Here is a 22,681-nt window from a genome sequence, read left to right as displayed (position 1 = left end):
TCCTACTTTCTCAACACTTTTCCACAGGAGATCTTATTGTTCAGTGGGTAAGATGGCAGTCTGTAAAGTCTGACTCCGGGCCGTGGCTCTGAAAGCTATTACCTGTGCTATCTTTAACCAAGATGGGTCCAAATTACTTAAGTTCCTTAAGCCTCAGGAATGGCATCACCTGGCTCATGGAGCTGTGCAGTTTTCAGTAAAAGACCGTCCCTCACTGCACAGAGTTTAGTGCTCAGTTAGAGGTGGATGCCGATGACTGGGTTGGTAGTAAGGATGATGATGCTGGTGATTAATTCTAGCGTAATGGTGAACCCAAAAGTTTGATACTTTGCCATTCCATGGGTTTTCGTATTTGGAAGCGTTAACATCTCGGAGCTTGCATAAATGAAGATGGTAGCTCCCTGAGCTGGTGTTAGGATTAAAGGGGACTGCATGAGAAAGTGCTTGGCACAAGGCAAACCCTCTATACATGTTAGCTCTCACTTTGATTATTTATAACAAAAGACACTATTAGTTCCAGTGAAAATATTTAATAAATTCCTTACTCTTCTTTGGGTTTAGAAAAAAATTGTTCATGCCATAATTAAAAGGATTTACTGGAGACCCTAGTACAAAAACAAAAACAAAAACAAAACAAGATTAAGGTTTGAAGGAGCTCTGGTTGTTAGTTCTTCTGAGATTCTCTTCTTCTAGTATGAGAAAAGCAAACTGGGTCCCTCTTGCCTTTGATTCTCTGGGGCTCTTCCACCCATACTTCAAACACAAAATACCACTCCTTGTCACCTGCCTTGTGCCGATGATGCCAAAGAGCTTCCTGCCAAAGTTGTTTTTTGGCTCTGGGTGGGCACCAGAAATCTTAACAAATCCTTGGTGGGGCTGAGGAAGAGTGAAAGTCATTGTTATGGTTCTTTTCGATTCATTCCATCAGCAGTATGATAAATACCACCACCATGGGATGCTGTGCCTTGCAGACAAAGCACCCTTGGGATTTTTGTGTGGTCTCCTCATCAGCAAGTCACAAATGGCATGCCATAATGTGTCCATTGTGTATATTTTTTTAATAATTAAGTATAACAAAGACAATATGCGTGTTCCATCTAATCTCAGCTCTTAACTGTGAAAACATAGCACATTTCTTATGCCAGGGAAATGGAACAAGGGAAGCCTACACCAGTCTGGTTCCTGGCAGGTCATCCGAAGTATGCTTGATGGGAACGAAGCTGAGGGCTTCTGGTTTCAGTTCCCTAAAGCCTAAGTTTTCTAACTACAATTCAATCAGGCAGCATATTGATCATCATAAGGAATTTAGGTGTGCGTCACCTAGTATTCTTTCATTATAAATAAAAGAAGGCTCCACTCAAGCAAGCTTAAACAATAAAGTGATAAATTGAGATGCAGGCTTCAGGTAAGGCTTACTCTAGTTTCTTAAAGGTTTGTCACCAAGATGTGGGTTTTCTCTTTGCATTTTCTAGCAGACACTTTCATTCACAAGCACAGGAAAGCTGCCAGTGGCTCCTAAGGCTGAAAGCTTTCTTGTTCTTCTGTGTTGGGAGTAGAGATAAGAGTTCTAGATTTCAGTCTCATTGGAAAAACTTAGGTCCAGTGCCCACCTCTGAACTAGTCACTTTCTTCAGGGGAAGGAATCAACTTATTAGGCTCAGGTAACATGCCTGGGCAGGGCTAGCTCTTCAGAAGCACCTGGGCTGCCTGGAGGAAGGGTGGATTCCTGAACAGAGTAGGATATTGGTATCAAAGAAGGGAGATTAGATATCAAAGAAAACTGCTTTAGAGCACTTGGGCAGGGCCCTCTTTTTTCTGAAATCAACCAGAAGCAAGAAGGCTTGGATCTTGCAGAGTCCCTAGAATTAGCCATTCTGGGCTGCGTAAACTTTGTACTGTGTTCTGTATAACTCATTTGCCAGGGAGCTTGTACTACTTTGAATTATATTTTTTATCTTTGTTTTTCCATCATTACTCAGTGAGCTTTAGAACAGAGCCAGTGCATAGAAAACAAAATAAAGGTCTGTGTCTTGTTTTCAGAAATCTAATAGGAAACAAAACCATTTGAATTAAAAAAAAAAAAAGAAGAAGAAGAAGATGGCTCCCTGTCTGGTTATCTAGAAGGACAAAGGAAGAGGATAAAAGAGGGAAGGAGCTAGGGAGGGAGAAGGAAAGAAAGGAAGAAAAGACACTAGCTGGCTCACTGATGGTATTGTATTATTGAGTAAATTGTCCCTCCTACCACCAACCCTAGAATAAGCTATATCAAGGGCCCTGTGGGGAAGCAACAACTAGATGTCCAATTAACTCCTACATTTTGAAACATCTGCCTTTGTGACTTTTGATTTGAGCTCCTATTGGAAAACATTTTTTTTCTTTGTTTATGCATGGCTTATTAATGTGTTTGTCCTCTGACACCCACAGGGGCCTCTTGAATCTCATTTTTAGCTGCCCTAGAGACTAACTTCCATGTATTTCCCTGAGTTACCAAAAGAGAAATTTCTTTTTCTTTTTCTTTCTTTTTTTTTTTTTTTTAAGATTTTATTTATTTATTCATGAGAGACACACAGATAGAGGCAGAGGCAGAGACACAGGCAGAGGGAGAAGCCGCCTCCCTGTAGCGAGCCTGTTGCAGGACTCCATCCCAGGACCCAGGGATCACTACCTGAGCCAAAGGCAGAGTCTCAACCACTGAGCCACCCAGGTGCCCCTCAAGAGAACTTTCTACAGATTCCATAGCTTGCAGTTTACAGACCATTCCAAATATTGCCTGGAGGAAAGTGTATATCCTTCTGTCCTTTTCCAGTTGGTGATACAAGGGTAATAAAATGGCTCTGAGCATCTCGTTCCAAAGTGCATATGGAAGTACGTGTGTCCTACATGGATGACACAGGTATGCATAATATATCATGGGAGAATGGAAGGCATCCTTCCTTAAGAGAGAGAGTTCTTTATGGAGAAGACAACATTCAGTAAGTCTTTTAGAACTGAAACAATGTTCTCTAAGGGCGGGGAAGAGGTTGCTGCAACACTCAGAACCTTGCTGGTTCCTAAGCCAGCAGCAACAGCACTACCTGGGAGCAGGTGAGAAAGGCCGAATCATGGACCCTGCTCTAGATCCACTGAACAGAATCTGCATTTCAACAAGATCCTCCTGTTAGGTTTGAGGAGCACTCCTTTAGATCAATAGGGTCCCAGCCTTTACAGCACATTTGAATCACTTGAGTAGCTTAAAAAAATACACGTGCCTTGGCCCTACATCCATGATTCTAATATAATGTGTTTTATGTGTGGTTCAGGCATCAGTTGGAAAAACAAACAAACAAACAAAACAAGAAGCTCCCTGGTTGATTCTAATGAGCTCCATCTGGGTCTCAGCACTGAGGGAGGAGAAGCATGGCAGTAAGCATGCCTGGGTGTTGGGAAGGAAGGTGGCTTAGGGGTTGGAGCAGTTGAACACATCATGCTGGAGAGAGCCCGCTGAGATTATACAGGATCTTGTTTGCTTCCCTCATGTGCACAGCACAGGGTAGATGCTAAGGGAGCCGTGGAAGGGTATAAAGAAGGGGGTGGAGTGGTCAGCCTTGCATTTGGGAAGTACTATACCACCTCGAATGGAGAAGTGCTTATGGCAGGAAAGGCAGTTGAAAGGTGTGCCAAAAATGAGACATATTATTGGGAGGGCCAGCTACAGAACTGGAGACCCCATGAAAATGTGGGCTACACCTTCAAAAAGCAGGAAAAAAAAATGTCATTAGAGGTACCTAGAAGGTAAAAATATTTTCCTTCTTTCTATGGTCTCCCTTGACATGTCATGATATTTTTTATTTGCTATTTAATCTTGTGCTCCCTCAGACACAGACCCTCAGAGGCAGTCCCGGGTCCTGCCCCCATCATTCAGGGATGTGCAGCCCAGTGGCTTCTGGGTGCTTGCTTCCACTAATCACTGGACTGAGGTGCCATATCCTACTTGGAGAAATAGGTAAAGAATGCAAATTTAAAGATAAAGTTAAAAATTTCAAGAGAAGGGATGCCCTGGGTGGCTCAGCAGTTGGGCGGCTGCCTTTGTCTCAGGTTGTGATCCCGGGGTCCAGGCTGGAGTCCCTCATCGGGCTCCTGCGAAAGGCCTGCTTCTCCCTCTCCCTATATATCTGCCTCCCTCTCTCTCTCTGTGTCTCTCATGAATAAATAAATAAATAAATCTTTCAAAAAAAAATGTCAAAACAGTACTGCAGAGTGGTAAAATCCCTAAATGGTGAGCCCTTCTGAGTGTAGGCCTCTGCATACCACACTGGTGCTCGTCCATAAGGCTGGCCCTGGGCCATGGCAGATGGGAGGGTGGGCTTGAGAGGTATCACGGGGATGGTGAAATCAGGGTATGGTGACGTTCAAAGAGGACCATGCTGAGAATCATGTCAAGATCTCTGGCTTGTGTGACTGATAGGCAGTGGTACTGTGAAGAGATCCAGGGAAACAGGCATTAATTATTGGGACTGGGATCCAGGGCAACTTTCAGGTACCTGTGAATTCTCCCCTCGTTCCAACATTTAATCATCCCTCTTGTCTCTGGTTTAATTGCATGTACTGGCATAGCCAGAACAAGGATGAATAATGGTGGGGACAGTGAGCCTCTATGCCTTCCTCCGACTCTAATTAGACAGCTCTGAGCTGTTTATACTGAACCTGATGCTAAATTTGGGTCACAATCAAGTGCCTATTTCTGTTCTCCTTAAGATTGTTTTCAGGGTAAGATTTTGGTTAAATGTCTTTTAGGCACCTACAGAACACAACACACGGCACTGGTCCTTTTCCAACTCCAAACGAGGTATCTCACATGAATAGACTTTAGGGGAAGTTGTGAACAGATGTCAAGTGGGAGTTTCCTTGTAGTTCTGGGTTGAGGTGAGGGCAAAGTGATGCTAGGTACCAGGTTCTAAAGAGATTGCCAGCCTTTCAACTCACACTAGAGTTGGAAATTGTCCCCCTACTCCCCACCCCCTAACCTATTTGAGGATAGACAACTGGCCCACTTTTTGTCTTCCATGTGAACATTGATGAAGGGCCTAACAGGAAAGATACTGGGGTTCATGGAAAGAGGTGCTTCCCTCCAGGAAGTTTCCTGCTGGGAGCCAAATGGGCAGAAGAAGAATGCTCCAAGACTCTTCTATATATGGGGGGTGCCCGAAGTAGGGCAAGTCCAGCCCTGGTCAAATGTATGCTAGGGAACAGATGTACTAATATGTCCTTGTGTCTGTCTGAACAGGGCAAAGAGACCTGGAAGGAAAGCACAAAGGTGGGAGAAGGGGTAGCACTGAAATGGCCTATGTCTGGGCCAGCAAAGATCTGTGTTTCCCAAGGGTCAGGTGGGCAGTGTGGAAGAGAGCTGTCATCTTCCTTAAATCCAACAAGATGGCTGCTCTCCGGATGGACCTCATCCAGTCTACACATCAGGCAAGAAGTTTGCAGTAACTGCTGCTGGTAGTGTGTGGGTGGCCCAGTTGGGGCAAGTTGAGGAGCTATGGGTCCTCTGAAGAACCCATCATAGCCTCAGGAGAGAGCCAGCATTTGGATGCTGGGCTGCACAGGAGGCACCAAAGGCCAAGCTGTGTTGTAAGAAGACAAGCCATGATGAGACTGTTGCACTGCAGCTGGGTAATTACTGAAGCAGCTAGAAGCTAGAAGCTTGTAGAAAAAATAATGTAGACCTTTGAACTTGATACGAAATCAGAGTAGGCAACTAGCCTGGCCTAACTGTACTAACGTAAAGTTGTCAGAATGTTCTGGAATCTCTACAAGATATCATTTCGAGATGAAGAAGCAGGAACTCAAGATAGTAGGCTGGAAAACAGTCAAAAAGGAAGGAGGGAAGGAATTGTTTCATGCTTCTATTAAGTCCTGACAGTTCTGGGGGGTGAGCAGGTGAGGCACTGCTATTTATTCTTTTATGTTCTTTGGACTGAGGATGAATAGGTGCTGGAGCTCCCCTGCACCTCCCCCCTCCCATGCTGTTTGATAGAATGGCTGTGGAGTTATGCCAAAACACATCATCAATATTTAATTTCTAGTGTAAATTTAAATAGTCACCAAATGTTTGCTTCCCCCCATTCCCCCTCCCCGCCTCCGCCACTGCCACCAAGTTATGGGTCTGGGTCAGTGTAGGGCATTTGGGAGCATGTTGAGGGAAGACAGGTATCTTTCTCCCCCTAAAGAGAGTAAGATCCCATTGGAGAACCACAGTTATGTGCCCAGCCCACCTGGAGAATAGTACTCCAAAGGACAGGATCAGAGCTGAATTGATATAAATCCCCTGTGACTTACTCATTGTCTTTTATTTTATGTTAGGATGAAATCTGAGAATTTCAAAATGGTGAAAAAAAATCTATAAAGGGTAAAAGACTTCAAAATATTTTTTAAAGAGGCTTTCCCGCCCCAATCATTTGTCAAGCCACCATTCTGTACCTAATTAATAAAGGACAAGCCAACCAAGTTCTCCAAATGTTCGTCGTGGGGCCTCTGGGTATCTGATCCCGGTCCTCCCGTTATGCATGTTTGTCCCGGGAGCGCATTAGGGCATTAGGGCAGCGGCGTGATCGCTTCCCTCATCTGGCCACCAAAGCCCCTCTTAGCGGAGAGCGCGCGGCTAACAGGCTCTTGTCAGGGGGAGGCCGTCTTGAAATCACATCATTCTCCCCCCACTAGTCCTTCTCAGGCTATATCCAGTGGAAAAAGGAGGACTGGGTTATTTCAGTTCCGGCAATGGACACATCAGAATTGCCTCCCTCTTCCCTCCTCTTTCCCTGGAGGACCTAATTTATTTCACGCATTTTGACCTATCCCTGCTTAGAGACGGCCCGTGATGCTCTGCTGAGGCATTTCCCTGCTGCCTTTTTCGGCCCCCAGGCAAACCCAGGCCACAGCTCCTTGCACAATGATGTCAGTCTGGCTGCGGGGCCCAGCTGGATGGAGGTGTGTTTTATGAAGTTCAACCCTGCACCCTGGGCCATAAATACACGTTGTGCACATAAATGTACAGCTAACATTGCCCAGACCCCTCCGAAGCACCATGTTAATAAGCAGACAGTAAGTCTTTAAAATATGGAAAAGCAGTTAATCTTTCCGCTGGCAAATCCTTTGTAGGGGGTTGTTTCCCTCCGCCTCAGGATAGCTGCGTGCAGGGCTTTTCATCTCCTAGGATTTGGGGGGAAAAGAGAAGTTTGCTGCTGGGGCTTCATTGAGAGCACTTGGGGGGCCTTCTCCTAAGAGAAGAAATGTGTTACCCTCGTCCTTAAGCGAGGAATCGCTCTGGGTCTGCCCTCGAACAAGAGCGTGGATGATTCCCACACCAGACAGCAGGTCTGCTGCCCTGCGCTGGGAGGCCCCCCCGCCGTCGGGGCCGCAGAGGCTTGCAGGCTGCCCCTGGTACTCCAGAAGGTACCCAGCCTCTTGTTCCCCCACCTCTAACATGGGCCCAAGCGTGTCGTGCTCATGCAGCTTCTGTAATGGTGGACTTACCCTCTCTTAGTCCCAGTTTTCTCTTGCAGAAGAAGAAAGGCAGTACTCAGCCCTCAGCATCACATCCCATCTTATAAATGTTTGAAAGATCCTGGAGCACATGTTCCTTCTAAAGAACTTCAGTGTTACAGATTAAGTTCATTTCTATTGACAGGTACGACCCCCCCACCCCACCCCCAGTCAGTTTCCTCCCTTCCTTCCAGCCTCTGGCCTGCTCCCTGGCTCCCCCTCCCCCTGATGACTTGGTGGAAGGACCAGACTTAAGGGGTGGGGGCAGCAGACAGAAGGTGCCTCGGGCCCACACAGGCTTGCTTCTTGGGGGAGAAAGCAAGTTTGAAGCTTGCCTCCGGCCTGCTGGGCAGCTAGGACTTTCATCCGCGCGTCTCAGGCAGAGAATAGGAGTTGCCAGTGGGTTGATTTAAGGATGACATAAGTGAGAGCTCTCAATCTGGAGATGACATAATCTGTGCCTTATAAATATTTCATTTTATTTGGTACTTTCATTTCTTCTTATTGCTAGGAAGACACTCCATAGGCTCTGTTTTGTGTGTTCGGCTCACATGCGGTCTGCTTATTTAGTACATTTAATTCTTTCTGTGACTAACGTGAGTCATGCATTGCTTACTGATTTGCTATCCCTAACACATCTGATACACCTTATCCACCCCACTTATTTTTCTTGTTCTCTGTAGCAGAATTTAATATTCTTAGATGAATATTTCTAAATATGCTTAAATAGTCATACTTTATTACAGTTTTGGGACACTGCTTTCTCACTTACTGTGTCTGGGGTATTCTTTCCGACAATAAACAACCTCCTTTCCCCTTTCATCTGGTGCCAACTAGACCACAGAATGGACACACTGTTGCTTGCTTAGTCCTTCCTCTGTTGATGGGCTTTGAGGTGGATTTTTTAATTTTTTCTCTTCTCAATGAACAGTTACCAAGGGTTACCAAGTCTTTGCACCTGACGTCTTAGGTTCCTGAGCAGGAATATCTTACTGAGAAGTGAAACTACTGAAAAAATAGGATCTCCATGACTTCTGCTGTAATAATAACAGATAGTTCTCCTCGTGGCTATAAAAGTTCACTTGCCCACCAATAGTGTAGAATGATGTTTACTGCTTCAGATGCCGTCCTTTGACATTGCCATAGATTAAATGTTTGCCAATCTGCTAGTACAAAGTGCATGTCATTACTTTAGTCTCATCTTAACTTCTCTTCTAACTTTTAGTGAGATTGAACCCCCCTCTATGTGTCAGGTGTCCATCTGTGTTTCCTCTTCTACAAATCCTCTCATGGGTTTTGATACTGGTGAGGGCACACACCTTGGCTTTGCTTCCCTTTTCCTAAAACTAAGTTTATGCAATTGTGCAAACTATTCTTTGAATTTACTCTTCTGAACGACTCTTAGGATCATTACCTCGAATTCCGTCAATCAAAAATCCCAATAAAATCTGTTTGAATTCCTTTGCTTAAATTAAGGGGCCATTGAAAGAGAAATGGAATCTTTTGTAGATAAGTGCTCTTTTCTACAGCCATCTTACTTTTCCCCAATTCTTAGATTGTCTTTTTAAAAGTTTGGTCATTTTCTTCAAAAAGAAGTCTTTTACTAGATTTTTTCTTAGGCATTTCATAGTCATTATTGATACTTTCAATGGTTCTTTATTACATAACTATTTTTTTCCATCAGTTATTGCCTGTGTCCAGGGAGAGGTGGTGGTTTTTTATATGCTGATTATGTAACTGGCCAGCTCGCTGACTTCTTTTATTCTAGTAGTTGGTCAGTGGGTTCACATGGATTTTCTGTGAACACATTCATATCTGTTCTTTGGGTGACTTGGTTGCATTCACTTGTGGGTAGATTCTCAATGAGCATTTCAGGTTTTTTTCATGGCCACCGGTCTGCTTGTGTTTTTACAGCTTGGCCAAATGTTGATAATTTATACTTTATCCCCAAAGGTGTGTTTGCTCTAACTTTCCAAATTATTTGCCATGGCATACATAATAGCCACTTAAAATGCTTAAATGCCTCTGGATCGTTTGGGTTTTAATGTGACTTTGTGACTTCTTTCTTTTGTGCCAAAGGCTGATTTATGTCAATGTTCTTTTAAACCAGAGTTTGGTTCTTTCAATTATCTTCACGGTTTTATTTGCATTTATTCTTTCACTTTTATCTTTATAAATTCCTTTTGTCACTGAGTCAGCAAATATTTGCTGGGAATCTGCTCAGTTCCAGGCACAGCTCTTGGTGCCGGGGATAACAGAGAGCTGGGGCAGATGGATGCAGCCTTCCTCCCATGGAAACTGTAGTCTCTGGTGAAGGGTGGACAGGGAACAAGTAAGGAGGAAGCAGAGGCACAAGAGACTGAGAAAAAAGGGAGTCAGATCACTGGGTCCTTGACCAATTCAGTGGAGTGGAGGGGACTACAGAAGAATTGCAGGGGATTTGTGAAAGAAGGAGGAGTGCAGGGAAGTGGACAGATTGCAGAGAATTCTTTTTAGGAATTGTGCTATGAAAGAGGACAGAGAAATAAGGTGCTAGCTGGAGGTGAGGTCAAGAGGAGAGTTTTGTTTTTTCTTGAGGTGGGAGATGTGACGGCATGTTTGTGAGCTGAAGGGAACAGCAGGTGGACGAGGGGAGCTATGCACTGGTCACCCCTCATCCCCCTTCCATCAGCCCCATCGTTGGAGAAGCCTGAAAACTGGCTTTGGAGAGAGGCGTCAGTACTAACCCAGGGTGCCAGGGGGAAGACCAAGGGTAGGGGCACAGGTGCAGGCTTGTGTTCTTATTTTTTCCAGCTTCTCCATCCAAAAACTTAGTTCATTCATTGGCAAACTATTTTTCCCCAGTAAATATATTTAAGGTCATACTGCACAGATTTGAGTCTGGGCTGTTCTTAAGTTGTCAAGAATTAATTGAATGTGGGTTTTTTTTTTTCCATTTTTAATTTCCACTGTTTATATATTTCTTTTTTTTTTTCACTGTTTATATATTTCTTGCTATTAATTTCTAACTGTACCCTACCCGAAAAGAATATGTCAGTGATGCTTTCTCCTCTTTGGAATGCATTACAGTTTCCTGTGTTTGAATATAGTGTATATTCTCTGTTGTTCCAATATGAATAATTTTCACTCCATTTTTAAATAGATTATGTGTTCATCAATCACTTGTGCCATTTCTATCAGTTTGTACACCCTGATCGTAAAAGTTTGTATCTTATCTTATTATACTACTATACTGCTTTTCAGTATGAACTATTTTCTTTATTACATTTAATCATTTCCCTCTGAATCTTTATAGAAGAACACTACTAAACCTGTCCCTCTCTTGTTGTTAGCATTTTTCTGGTGTTTTCTTGTCCTCTCATGTCATTCTGTTTTAGGTGTGTCTCCTTACAAACAGCATAATGCTGAGGTTTTTATTTAAGAGTCCCTGCCTTTTTTAAAAAATCAATTTTGTTTTTGAGTTTCTGCCTTTTAATGTGTGAATCTAACCAACAGACATTAATTGTGATTGGTAATAATTTTACCTTCTACCAGCAGTTGTGTGTGTGTGTGTGTGTGTGTGTGCACGCACACATGTGTGTTATTTACAATGCTCTCTTGGGTTAATCAGATTTTCATTCTTCAGTTTATGTTCAGTAATTATTCTTAATTTTTCTACCTATATCTCCAGTTTGTTAGAATCTGTTTTCCTCTGGATTCTGACATACTTTTTATTTCCTTTTCTCCATTCCCTCAAAACTTTAAAAATGTTGCTCTGTTTTCTTCATCTTAAGTCCCCCTTTGAGAAGTGTGTGTCATTCTCATTCTTCCTTAAGTAATTTGTTTCTAGAGAAGCTTTTAGGATTGGTCTGTATCCTTGATGATCTGAAGTTTCGTCATGAATGGGTCCTTCTAATGAAAAACAAAGTCAAAATTTTCTTCAATTGGGAAATATTCTCTCCCTTTGGAGCCTTTATTTCGTATTTTAATATCTTTTTCCTTCATTGGCCATCTGTTAGATTCATTTGGCTTAATATTCTAGTCAATCATTTGTTCTTTAAAGAGTTGTATGATCTCAGTTTCACTTTGCCGTTGAGACTATTAACTTGCCGCCACTATGGAAATCATTGGTTCTCTGATGAGCGCCATCTCAGGTAGGTTATTTTTATTCTGATAGGCATAATCCATTACAAAGAGGCCACCTACTAGAGCAATGTTATTGCAGAGGTGAGAAAGTACCTAGTGCTAAAAGGAGGAGGTAAAGCCAACAATTTTAAAGTCTTAGTCAGTCGGCAAGGTTGAATTTTTTTTCTCAAGCCAAGTAGAGTACTGGAGAAGAGTGGGAGGTCAGAGAGTCCATGTTCCAGAGAATTGATGGTGGTATAGGCATCGAGGAAACATCTTTGAGCAAAGGCATGCCTTGTTCCTGCTATGGATTTTTTTTTAAAAGATTTTATTTATCTATTCATGAGAGACACACACAGAGAGAGAGAGAGAGGCAGAGACACAGGCAGAGGGAGAAGCAGGCTCCATGCAGGGAGCCCAACGTGGGACTCCATCCCGGGTGTCCAGGATCACACCCTGGGCTGAAGGCAGTGCTAAACTGCTGAGCCACCCAGGCTGCCCTGGATTTTTTTTTTTAAAGGAACATAATTGCAGGATCTTATATAAATAGGCATCAGGTATTTGTAGACAAGAAACCAGCTGTGTTATAATCTCTGAGCCATCCTTGGATAAGGATGAGAGGTGGTAATAGATAAAAATAAGAAAGGTAGTCCTTTCTCTTCTTTATAATTTCCCACAAAACAGAAAGATTCTTCTTTGTTGTCTGATTTTAGTAAGCTGTGGTGATACACTTTAGAGAATAGAACAAATTTGTTGAAAGATGAAAGAAGGTAAAACTTAACAGAGAAATTGACTACTTTGTTATGTTACAGTCTATCTCATCCAAATGAATGGAATTCAGTGAAATGTCATGAAAAATTATATGACAGGGGTCTAGGTTTGGGGCTAAACATTTAGCTAATCTGTTTGCTCTGGAATAATGTGAGATTTTGTTCTCTAATTTGCTTCTCCAAAGAGTCAGTAGTATTTCTTGTTCCAGGAGTGTTTTTTTTTTTTTTTTTTTTATGATAGTCACAGAGAGAGAGAGAGAGAGAGAGAGGCAGAGACACAGGCAGAGGGAGAAGCAGGCTCCATGCACCGGGAGCCTGACGTGGGATTCGATCCCGGGTCTCCAGGATCGCGCCCTGGGCCAAAGGCAGGCGCTAAACCACTGCGCTACCCAGGGATCCCTCCAGGAGTGTTTTTATGGTGGCGTTACTTTGTCATTTCACCGTGTCGGGTGATGAGAGAGCAGGTGCCCTTAGGCTTACTTCCATTGGACTAGCTGTCCTGATGGATCCAGATGTCAACGCTGCCATACAGCCTGAGCAACTGCACACATGGCCTCGGAACTGTGAAACTCCTATACAACCAGCATTAATCTCACACAAACATTGTACTTCTATTATGGGCAGACATTGTGCAAAGCGGAACAGGGAAGGCTCTAGAAAGTTCACTTCATTTGGGGAAGAGAGAGACAAAGAATATTGCATGTAAACTGGGAGAAGGAAGTGAGGCTTGGAAAAGCCTGACTCCATAGCCTTGGAAATTGGGAGGAAATAGCCAATCTGACTCTCTTGTTTTGTACGCATAACACACCAGTCTTCCCACGTGAGTTTTATGAGCTGTATGTAGCTGTAGCCATAGGTTATAAACTGTTGTCTTTTTAGTGAAGCTTAACATCTAAAAATGAAGAGCTGCATGCAAGGAGGCAACTTTAGTAGTAAGGCAGTCTCTGAAAACTGTTTTCCAAAATATTAGAGGAGTTAACTCCCCAGGGGAGTTTTCCTCAGGATCTTTGACTTGACAGATGGTAAATGACCATTCACTGTCTCTGTGCTTCATGTTCTAACAGGTCCTTTGTCATCCAACAAATTCCAAGCAGCAATCTGTTCATGGTGGTGGTGGACAGCAGCTGCCTGTGTGAGTCCATGACCCCCATCACCATGGCGCCCATTGAAATCAGGTATATCCTTTTGTGCGTAGGTCCAGCCCCTGCTGCGGAAGCTGGTAAGGGGGATGGACAGTAAGAAAACCAGAGGAGAAGTATTAGAGAGGGGGAAATGACAGCCTTTCCACAGTTGGAGAGAGAAAAGTCATTACTGGAGATTAGTGCCAAGGTTTGACCTCCAACATACAGAGTAAGGGAAAGTGACATCTTGGCAATATGCCTTAACTACAGTCAACATAACGAATCCCTTAAGTGTGAACGTTTAAAGGCCCAGAAGATCAGAAGGCGTCCGGAGTCTTGTCATGGCTTCCATCCTGAGGTAAGTCTTTGAACCCTGCTTGTTCTCTTTTCCCACCAGATTCACCATGAGAGTCTCATAATTGTCAAAAAACTGTAGCTAAGAAGTTTGCTTGTGAGAAAACAAATCCTTTCAGGCAAATCAATGGAAAGCTAATGGTGCTCTACTTTCAACCCCTCAATGCCTTCATATTCAGTCTGTGCTTAATGGTTTTACTGTATCTGTGTATATATCTTAAAGCCTCTTTATTATCTTTCCTATTATGGATGTGCTATAGTTTTATTACTTTACACTATTACATGCAATGTAGCTCTGACCATCTTGGTTTACTTATTTCAAATTGTAGCTCAAATTATTTTCCCTTGCTTACTTTTAGACAGCCTTTTATTTACAAGAAATTTATGTAAAGTAGAAGTGGTAATACTGATATCAGATCAAGAGTCACAATTGATGCAGGTGGAATGATAAGCCTGCAAACCCCCTCACCATCTGAAGGCACAACTACAAAGGCACTCCGTTTACAAAGGCACTCCGTTTTACATCAGAAAAAAATTAAACTTAGCACTGAGAAAGGTGAACTTAAAAGTACCACCCACAAAGAAGCTTTTTAGTCTAGCAAAAATAATAGAAATTTAAAAATTAACTCCACTTCATTTTGAAAAATACAAAGCTTGCCTAGACCTCCCTATTATCATAGGGAGCCTGGGACAATCTCTATTTTTAAAAATGCCACCAAGGCCAACTGATGGGCTACGTCCCACCTTTAAATAGCAAATAATTCTAATGTTAAACTCTCCAAGTCCTAGAAAAGATGTTAGAATTAATTTAGTACCAAGAAGAACTTGGAATTTATTGAGAATATTTGCCTCTATGTTCAAGGGAGTGTTCAGTAGCAACATATTATACAAATATGTGCTGGAAAGGTCTTTGATAAAATTGAATGATAAAATTCAAATAAAAAATCTTTATGTATGGACAGCCCAAGTGGCTCAGCGGTTTAGCGCTGCCGCCTTTGGCCCAGGGCGTAATCCTGGAGACCCCAGATCAAGTCCCATGTCGGGCTCCCTGCATGGAGCCTGCTTCTCCCTCTGCCTGTGTCTCTGCCTCTCTCTCTCTCTGTCCCTCGTGAATAAATAAAGTTAAAAAAAACTTTATGTAAAATTCAAATACAAATAATAGTTCCCAAACTCTAAAATCAATTCAGTTAAAACCAGAATGCCTACATAGACAACTAGAGCCACTAGAGTAAAAATCTTCTGGAATTATAATTTACTTTGGTAAATAGATATAAGATAAACATTCAAAAAGTTAGTGTTTTTTTCTGTAGGTTTCTGGACCTATTAAGATGAGGTCAGGAGGACAGCATAGCAATTCTTAGATATGAGAAAGATTCAATTCAAAAGGGAAAATATAAAAAAAAAAAAAAGGGAAAATATAAATTACATTTAAATGATAAAATAGTAGTCTCACAAGAAATTTTAGGGGTTGGAGAAATCTTCCTATCTAAGACCAGACAGCTATGGAAGAAAAACAGAATTTATTTATATAAAAATTATATATAATTTTCGCTGGCAAAAGATAATTTAAAGTCAATAACCAATTTAAACAACTTGAAAATTATTGATAAACCAAATCATAAAGAGATTTTTAAAATTGCTAAGTCAAACATCCATATACAAAAATAAACCCAAGGGCATGAAGAATACAAGTTACTGTGTGATCAATACATACAGGTCTAATGATGAAATCTCCAGCTACAGACACCAAAAGCAAAAACAGTGCTTGCCCTGCACTCCCACTCCTGGGCATCTTTACCATAGACAGGGGCACAGATGAACATCATGGACTGGTAAATGACCTGCACTCACCACTCTTCGTAGCAATAAAGGGCAGAGCAGAAAATGAAAGCTCATTGATAATAACATGCAGCTCAATGAAATGGAATTGGAAGAATTTCCATCAACCAGGGGGTAAAAAGCATTCTGTAGAAAGGATTACATACTATGATTTCATTTTTATAAAATAAAGTCCTCCTTTCCCCCAAATGAAAGGAAAGAAGACACCCACAAAACCTTCTATAGCTGTTTCTGAAATGATCAGGCCCCTTGCATGTCAACTTCTACTTGCATTCTGACAGGAAAACATTAGAAGGCCGATATTCTGCTGTTCTAATTTGATCACAACAGACATCTCCACCAATAGCCCTTTGCCTCTTGAGTGTTCTGCATAATAAATAGCATGCACAGGGGATCCCTGGGCTCAGTGGTTTAGCACCGCCTTCAGCCTAGGGTGTGATCCCAGAGACCCGGGATCAAGTCCCGTGTCAGGCTCCCTGCATGGAGCCTGCTTCTCCCTCTGCCTGTGTCTTTGCCTCTCTCTCTCTCTCTGTGTCTCTCATGAATAAATAAATAAGATTTTTTAAAAAAATAAATAGTATGCACAGAGTGATTTGGAACATTTTATGCACTGACAACTGAAATCAGAAATTCTCATCATAAATTTGATGAAATTTAGACGAGTCCATTTCCTTGTATCATCTGGGGTCCAAAAGACTTGATTCCTACTTTGGAGAGCAGAAGAGAGGTCTGGGGACTCGTTATAGCTTGGAAAGTTGAAGGCATCTTGGAATCTATAAGGCTCTAACAGACTGTCTTTCCTTGTAGGAGAATGCAAGAGAGTGTGGAGGTGCACGGACTCTGCAGGCCAAGATGGTCCTTACCCTCTTCCCTCTGCTCTTAATGCTCTTCTCAAGGTGACACTGACTGAGATGTTCTCTTGGCATGCTAAATTATGGATAAACTGTGAACCAAAATATGGTGCGACATAGGAGACATGAAATATAGTCCAACCATCAGCATCTCATGATTTTAAACTGTGCGTGATATAAACTCTTAACGATATGTTGACAAAAAAAGTTATCTTTTTACTTTGCCAGTCATGCAGATGTGAGTTTGCTACATGATAATCACCCTTCATCAGAAACGGGACTGCGAATGGGCAGTGTCCCTTCGGCTTGAAACCCATTGAAACCAATTTAAAACTGTGTACTTTTTAAATAAAGTATATTAAAATCATCACCTTTTGATTTTTGCATTATTGCTGAGAATACAGAAATTCTATTGCACAGAAAAGTCACCCATTTCAGATACTGGGAAAGGATGGTTGTTGGCAGAGACTTCATTCTAAAGTAGATTCTAGACAAATATTTCACAATTGTTTAGGTGCTTCACTCTCAGTTATAAAAATATTTACAGAAGTAAACCAAAATATCATCTACATGGGAAGAGTTTATTACAAAGAACCTTGACTTTTTTTTGAACTAAACTTCAATAGACATCATAATTTGGATAAGAATGCAAGCTCCCATAATACTCAAGTGTTGAACTATTTAGGAATAGAAATAAAGTTGTAAATCCTAGGAATTCATTCTGAAAAGGCTTGACGGAGGGAAAAAACAATGACTATAAATGACTCCCAAGGCTTATTGCTTGAGCATTTGGCTTCTGTCTTTCCCCATAAACAAGGGATGAAATTAGATCTCAAATATTACAAGATGTGAAACTACCCAGACGTGTAAGCATTCCTAAAACACTGGATCCTGAACCAAAGAAAACAGATTCCACTGGATCATGGTTACCAAATAAAGTGGAATAATTTCCATGCCTCAGTAGAATTGAGAATGCCTTATTTTATAAGATAGACATCTAAAAGTCATGGGGAGAATGCCACTGAAATTAAAAAAAAAAAAACCCACATTATGCTGTTGATGTTTTAGAAAAACTGATGTAATCATTCTTCCTTATCCTAAAATGATGCCAGTATTTATAAGAATAACAATATTACATTGCTTTATTTCTTAAAATTCTAATGCCTCCACTGTTGTTAATAATGTAATAATACTGTAACCTGCTAAGCTGTCAAAATTTCAACAAGGATGGGGCTATATAGTATTGTAACCACAGTGGTCATTGATATTATTCACCAATTCACCAATTCACCAATATTGGTAATATTATTCAATATTGATAATATTCATTGATTATTATTCATTCAGATATTATTCTGCACACTAAGTGAATGAATTCATTTGTTGCCCACACAAGTATCAAAATGCATTTACACAAACAACCATAATGTATTTTTTTATAAAAAAAAATAGCATTGCATGACCTACCACTCTCCTTTATATTTCTAAAGAACTGGCAACAATAGGTTAAATATATAATTATATCCATAACTGAATACTAATGATATAAAATATGTGTCTGGTAAATATTTATAATTTTACTCCCTATCTATTCACTATATATAAATCCACTCCCTGTTCTGAGCAGTAGTATGGCATCATTTTTAGTACCTTGTGACATGAAGATAGCATAGTTGAGTCATACTGTTGGCTTATGGCATCATCAGGCATCACATTCATGTGAACAACCTACCCAGTGTCTCAGAGTCTCTGTTCCCTCACTGACTCCAATCGATGGGCCACTCCATTTATCTATTTGGATATCTAATAGTTTTCTCCAACATAATGTGTTTAGAGCAGAAATCTTGATCCCCTTCCACCAAACTCTTTCCTTCCGACTGACTCAACTTCTCAGACCAAACTCCTTGGAGACTCCCTTGTCTGCTCATTCCTTCTCAGCCCATCATTCAGAGAGTCTCATTTCAACAGTAACGGGGCTATGTGGTATTATGACCTTGGGAAAGTGACTTTCCTTCTCATGCCTTTGCTTCTTCATCCATAAAATAGATGGTAATCACGTTCACTTCCTAGGTTGGACGTGAGGATCACACAAGGTTAATCAAACAAGGAAGGTATTTTTAAATTGCACTGGGCAGAGTCAGATCTCAGAAAATATTCAATGCTAGGTTTGTGCTAGTTCGTGGTGATTTTATTTTTATTATATGCCAAACACTGTCCTAGGAGCTGGAGACAAAGCTACAGATGATATAAGAGCAGTCCTTGACTCATAGAGCTACAATAGAGTAGGAGAAATAAAAAATAAAGCTATTGCAAATACCAATGTAAAGCAAAAATGGAAGCATTATATAGTACAACTAGTTACTAAAATTTTGGCTGTGACATTCAGTATATAGTTGACCCTTGAACAGTGCAGGGGTTAGGGGTGCCAATCCCACCCCCACACAGTTGAAAATCTGTGTATAATTTTTTACTCCCCGATACCTTAACTACTAATAGTTAGGTTGACCTAACTGTTGACCAGAAGCCTTACTGATAACCTAAATAGTTAACACATATTGTATGTTATAGGTATTATACTGTATTCTTACAAAAAGTAAGCTAGAGAAAGAAAATGTTATTAGAAAATCATAAGGAAGAGAAAACTGTATTAATATAAAAAAAAATAAGTGTGTAAAGGGACCTGCACAGTTCAATCACTTGTTGTTCAAGGGTCATCTGTAATTGGTAACAGATTCAGAGGCTCCTATAATTCATTACATGTAACATTATAGCAACATTCTTCTAAAGAGATAGAAATCGTTCATATATATATGTATACATATATAATTATACAAAATATGTATGTATAGAATAGATAAAATTAATAAAAATATAGTAGAAAAAAATATAGTAGAACAATTGCAATATTTATCTAGGGTAGAATAGTAATAAGACACAGCATAGACAAGAGCACAGTATTAGGACAATGTAATTCCTAAAGTAAGATGGTTATAGTGGTGGTAAAAACTACTACTTAACATGTAAAATAGTTTAAGCTGAGGAAATGTAGCATTATTATTTAAATTGTGAACAGTACAGCACTACAGAGGATAATAATATTATTTCTCTTGCTATAAGAGACTATAGTAAAATATTAAAATTATAGGCAGAAGAGCACAATTTTATTACTATCAATATTGGAGGTTGTAATAATTTAACAGACACTCAAGTTGTATTTGTAGTGTCTGCAATTTGGGAACTTTGTGAAGATGCTTCTAATTGGAATGTGTGCTGGAGAGACAGAAGGGGTCGTTTCCCATGAATGATGGCCACATATATCCAGCTTGTGGCAACCATCACTCCTGCTGGGGGCTTTGCAGGCATCATTTTCCCTAAGCCAGTGATTACAAACCTTGGGCAATTTTGCCCCCCTCCAGAGGACATTTGTCAATGTCTGGAGACATTTCTTGGTTGTCATAGTTTAGGGCAAGGGGAGATGCTACTGGCATCAAGTGGGTTGAGCCAAGGATGCCGTTAAACATCCTTCAAAGCCCAGGACAGCCCCCATGACAAAGAACTACTCAACAGAGTATTTCAATAGTGCTCAAGTTGAGAAATCCTGCTCTATCTAATCCTGTAGGAATTATTAGGTTTTGTCTCTATAAAGTATTTTTTTTATTTATTTATTTTGTCTTTATAAATTAGAAGATGCCATAGGCCTGTTGGATCCCTGCGTGGCATCAAAATTATGAATGTTGGCCCCCCCAATGTCAGGAATCCCTGACATAGTGGGAGATACTACACTGCAGATTCAGTTCCGTAGACAGCCAGCTATGTCACCTCCTAAAGTGTTCAGATGCAGACCCCTCCTTGCCATCCAGACCGCAGCAGCCTTCCGCTGAACACCCGGCAATGCTCCCTCTGTCCACTGGCCTGCTCTTTCATTTACCGTGTGGCGCGCATGAGAGCCAGCACATTCTTGTTTACTGTCAATTCCTCCTCCCACACCCAGGGAGGGAGGCCTGCCCTGTTCACTGCAGAACTCCTGATGCTTGGAATCACTCCTCAATTTCAGTGACACCCAGGAAGTATCTGCTAGATGCATGAATGAACCACCCCACATCTATCAAGGCCTTCTATTTACAAGGTATTATGCAGAGCACTTGACAACATCATCACTTCACACACCTGCTGTTGTTCCTATCTCCTGAGGAGGAAGCCAAGGCTCAACAAGCAACTTATTTAAAGGTTCTAGAGCCAGTACGAGGCAGGGTCTTACTCCACAGCCTTGACCCTTCACTATTGCTATACCACGTGCCATGTACACAGGCACCAATACTGTGTACCCTAGGTCTCCAGTACCCAGGCCCCCCAGGTAGGTAGTAAGTCAAGATGGCAACACTTTTTACTCTGGGAGACTAATTCAGCAGCATTTGGACACATAAAGATAATATGCAGCAGTAGATTAGAGGTGGCATTTTTGTTAACTATGATTATAAACGGCATATGGTAATAAGATACAATGGCTCCCTTTTTTCTACATGCAAAATACAGTACTTTCTACTCACATACACATTTCAGGTAACACGGGATGGTTTAAACCATGGGTCAGCAAGCTTTTCCTGCAGAGGGCCAGAGTAAATACTTCAGGCTTTGCACGCCGTATGGGCTCCGGTGCAACTATTTAACTCTACTAAATAGTTTTAGTAGAAATAGTTTTCTACTATTTACAGTAGCACGTAAGCACCGGTGTTTCAACAGAACTTTCTTAAGGACAATGAAATTCAAATTTCATAAATTTCCACATGCCACAAAATATTATTTTTCTTTTGAGGTTTCTTTTCCCCCAAACATTTGGAAATGTAGACACAGCTCTTAGCCCACAAACTGCAAAACAGGTGGAAAGCCAGATTTGACATATGGGCCATGGTTTGTCAACCCCCTGACTTACACTGTTGTTGCTGCCAGTTTTCGAAGCTATCACAATAGATGAATTAGAAAAAGCCTTGCAACATGCAGATGTGTGTGTAGAGAAGCGTCAGGGTCATCAATACTGGAGCCTCTCGGGTCCACATGTGACCGCATGATTTGTATTTTAACATCATGCAAACTGGCACTATTGGAAGCCCTAGAAGTAGCTCAGGATAATCTAATGCCTGTATATTCATGTAACTGCAAATATAAAGAGCACAGATCACTGCAGCGTGCTGGCAATCCTGCTACTTGAATGTAACGTGCAGCTCAGCACAGTATATCATCATTTCTGTTCCCACAATTATATGTAATAAAGTGAAGCATAAAATCGCATTGCTCTGCCGGCAGGGGCTGTCTACAGGGTGGTACCTCCTCTCAGCCTACACTGTGCTGTGTGGCCCTAGACTCTAAGAAGTGTGTTATATTGCTACAGCCAGTATGGTAGGCTGCCAAGAATCTTTTTTTTTTTTTTAAAGATTTTTAAAATTTACTTATTCATGAGAAACAGAGAGAGAGAGAGAGAGAGACAGAGGTAGAGCGAGAAGCAAGCTCCATGCAGGGAGCCCGACATGGGACTTGATCCCCGGTCCCCAGGATCATGCCCTGGGCTGAAGGTGGCGCTAAACTGCTGAGCCATCTGGGCCACCCTAACAAGAATCTTATTAACAAAAAACCTACCACAAAATCCTTAACCAGACAGCACCGTATTGTAATTATTCTAGCTCCAAATGGTTAATAATAAATGAGTTATGAGAAAGAAATATTTGAGCGATATCTTTTTAATAAGATATTGTCACTGTGGCGTGACATGCCCCCACTGACCATAGATAAGTACTAGATTGCAGCCACACTGCCTTTGTGTTTATGAGTAATTCTACAATGTCCTTGAACCACATAGCCTCCAAGCTATAGCAGTAAGCTCAGGGTAGGGAGGGAGCGTGGCAGTGTGCTGGCCATGGACAGGGCTGCCCAGTGAGCACTGTCCACACCATCCCTTACCCTTCAAGCAGCCACATTCCACGGAGAGATGCACGTTGAAGATGAAAGGTCTGAAGCTCAGGGATTACACTACTTGACCAAGTCACACAGGCAGTACTGGACAAAGCCAGAATTCGAAGGCAGCTTATTGAACCCTGGAGCCTGTGTTCTGCTCACTTTGCCACCAAGT

At 41.4% G+C, this 22,681-nt stretch overlaps 1 protein-coding gene across 10 annotated transcripts in view; it reads left to right on the top strand.

Annotated features, from left to right (window-relative positions):
• CACNA2D3 (calcium voltage-gated channel auxiliary subunit alpha2delta 3) overlaps positions 1-16,927 on the top strand; it is a 945,543-nt gene extending 928,616 nt beyond the window's left edge. For 9 of the 10 annotated variants that reach the window (XM_072785849.1, XM_072785848.1, XM_072785850.1 and 6 more), the window contains 3 exons: positions 13,460-13,577; positions 13,797-13,874; positions 16,517-16,927. In XM_072785849.1, the coding sequence (XP_072641950.1) occupies positions 13,460-13,577; positions 13,797-13,874; positions 16,517-16,609 (289 nt within the window). In that variant the 3' untranslated portion in view covers positions 16,610-16,927. The remainder of the gene's footprint in view (positions 1-13,459; positions 13,578-13,796; positions 13,875-16,516) is intronic. The other variant, XR_012011921.1, reaches the window with a different exon arrangement.
• The last annotated feature ends 5,754 nt before the right edge of the window (positions 16,928-22,681 follow it).

This window comes from Canis lupus, chromosome 19 (assembly GCF_048164855.1).
Source record: "Canis lupus baileyi chromosome 19, mCanLup2.hap1, whole genome shotgun sequence".
Lineage (NCBI taxonomy): Eukaryota > Metazoa > Chordata > Mammalia > Carnivora > Canidae > Canis > Canis lupus.
This window is presented reverse-complemented; position numbering and strand designations above follow the sequence as displayed.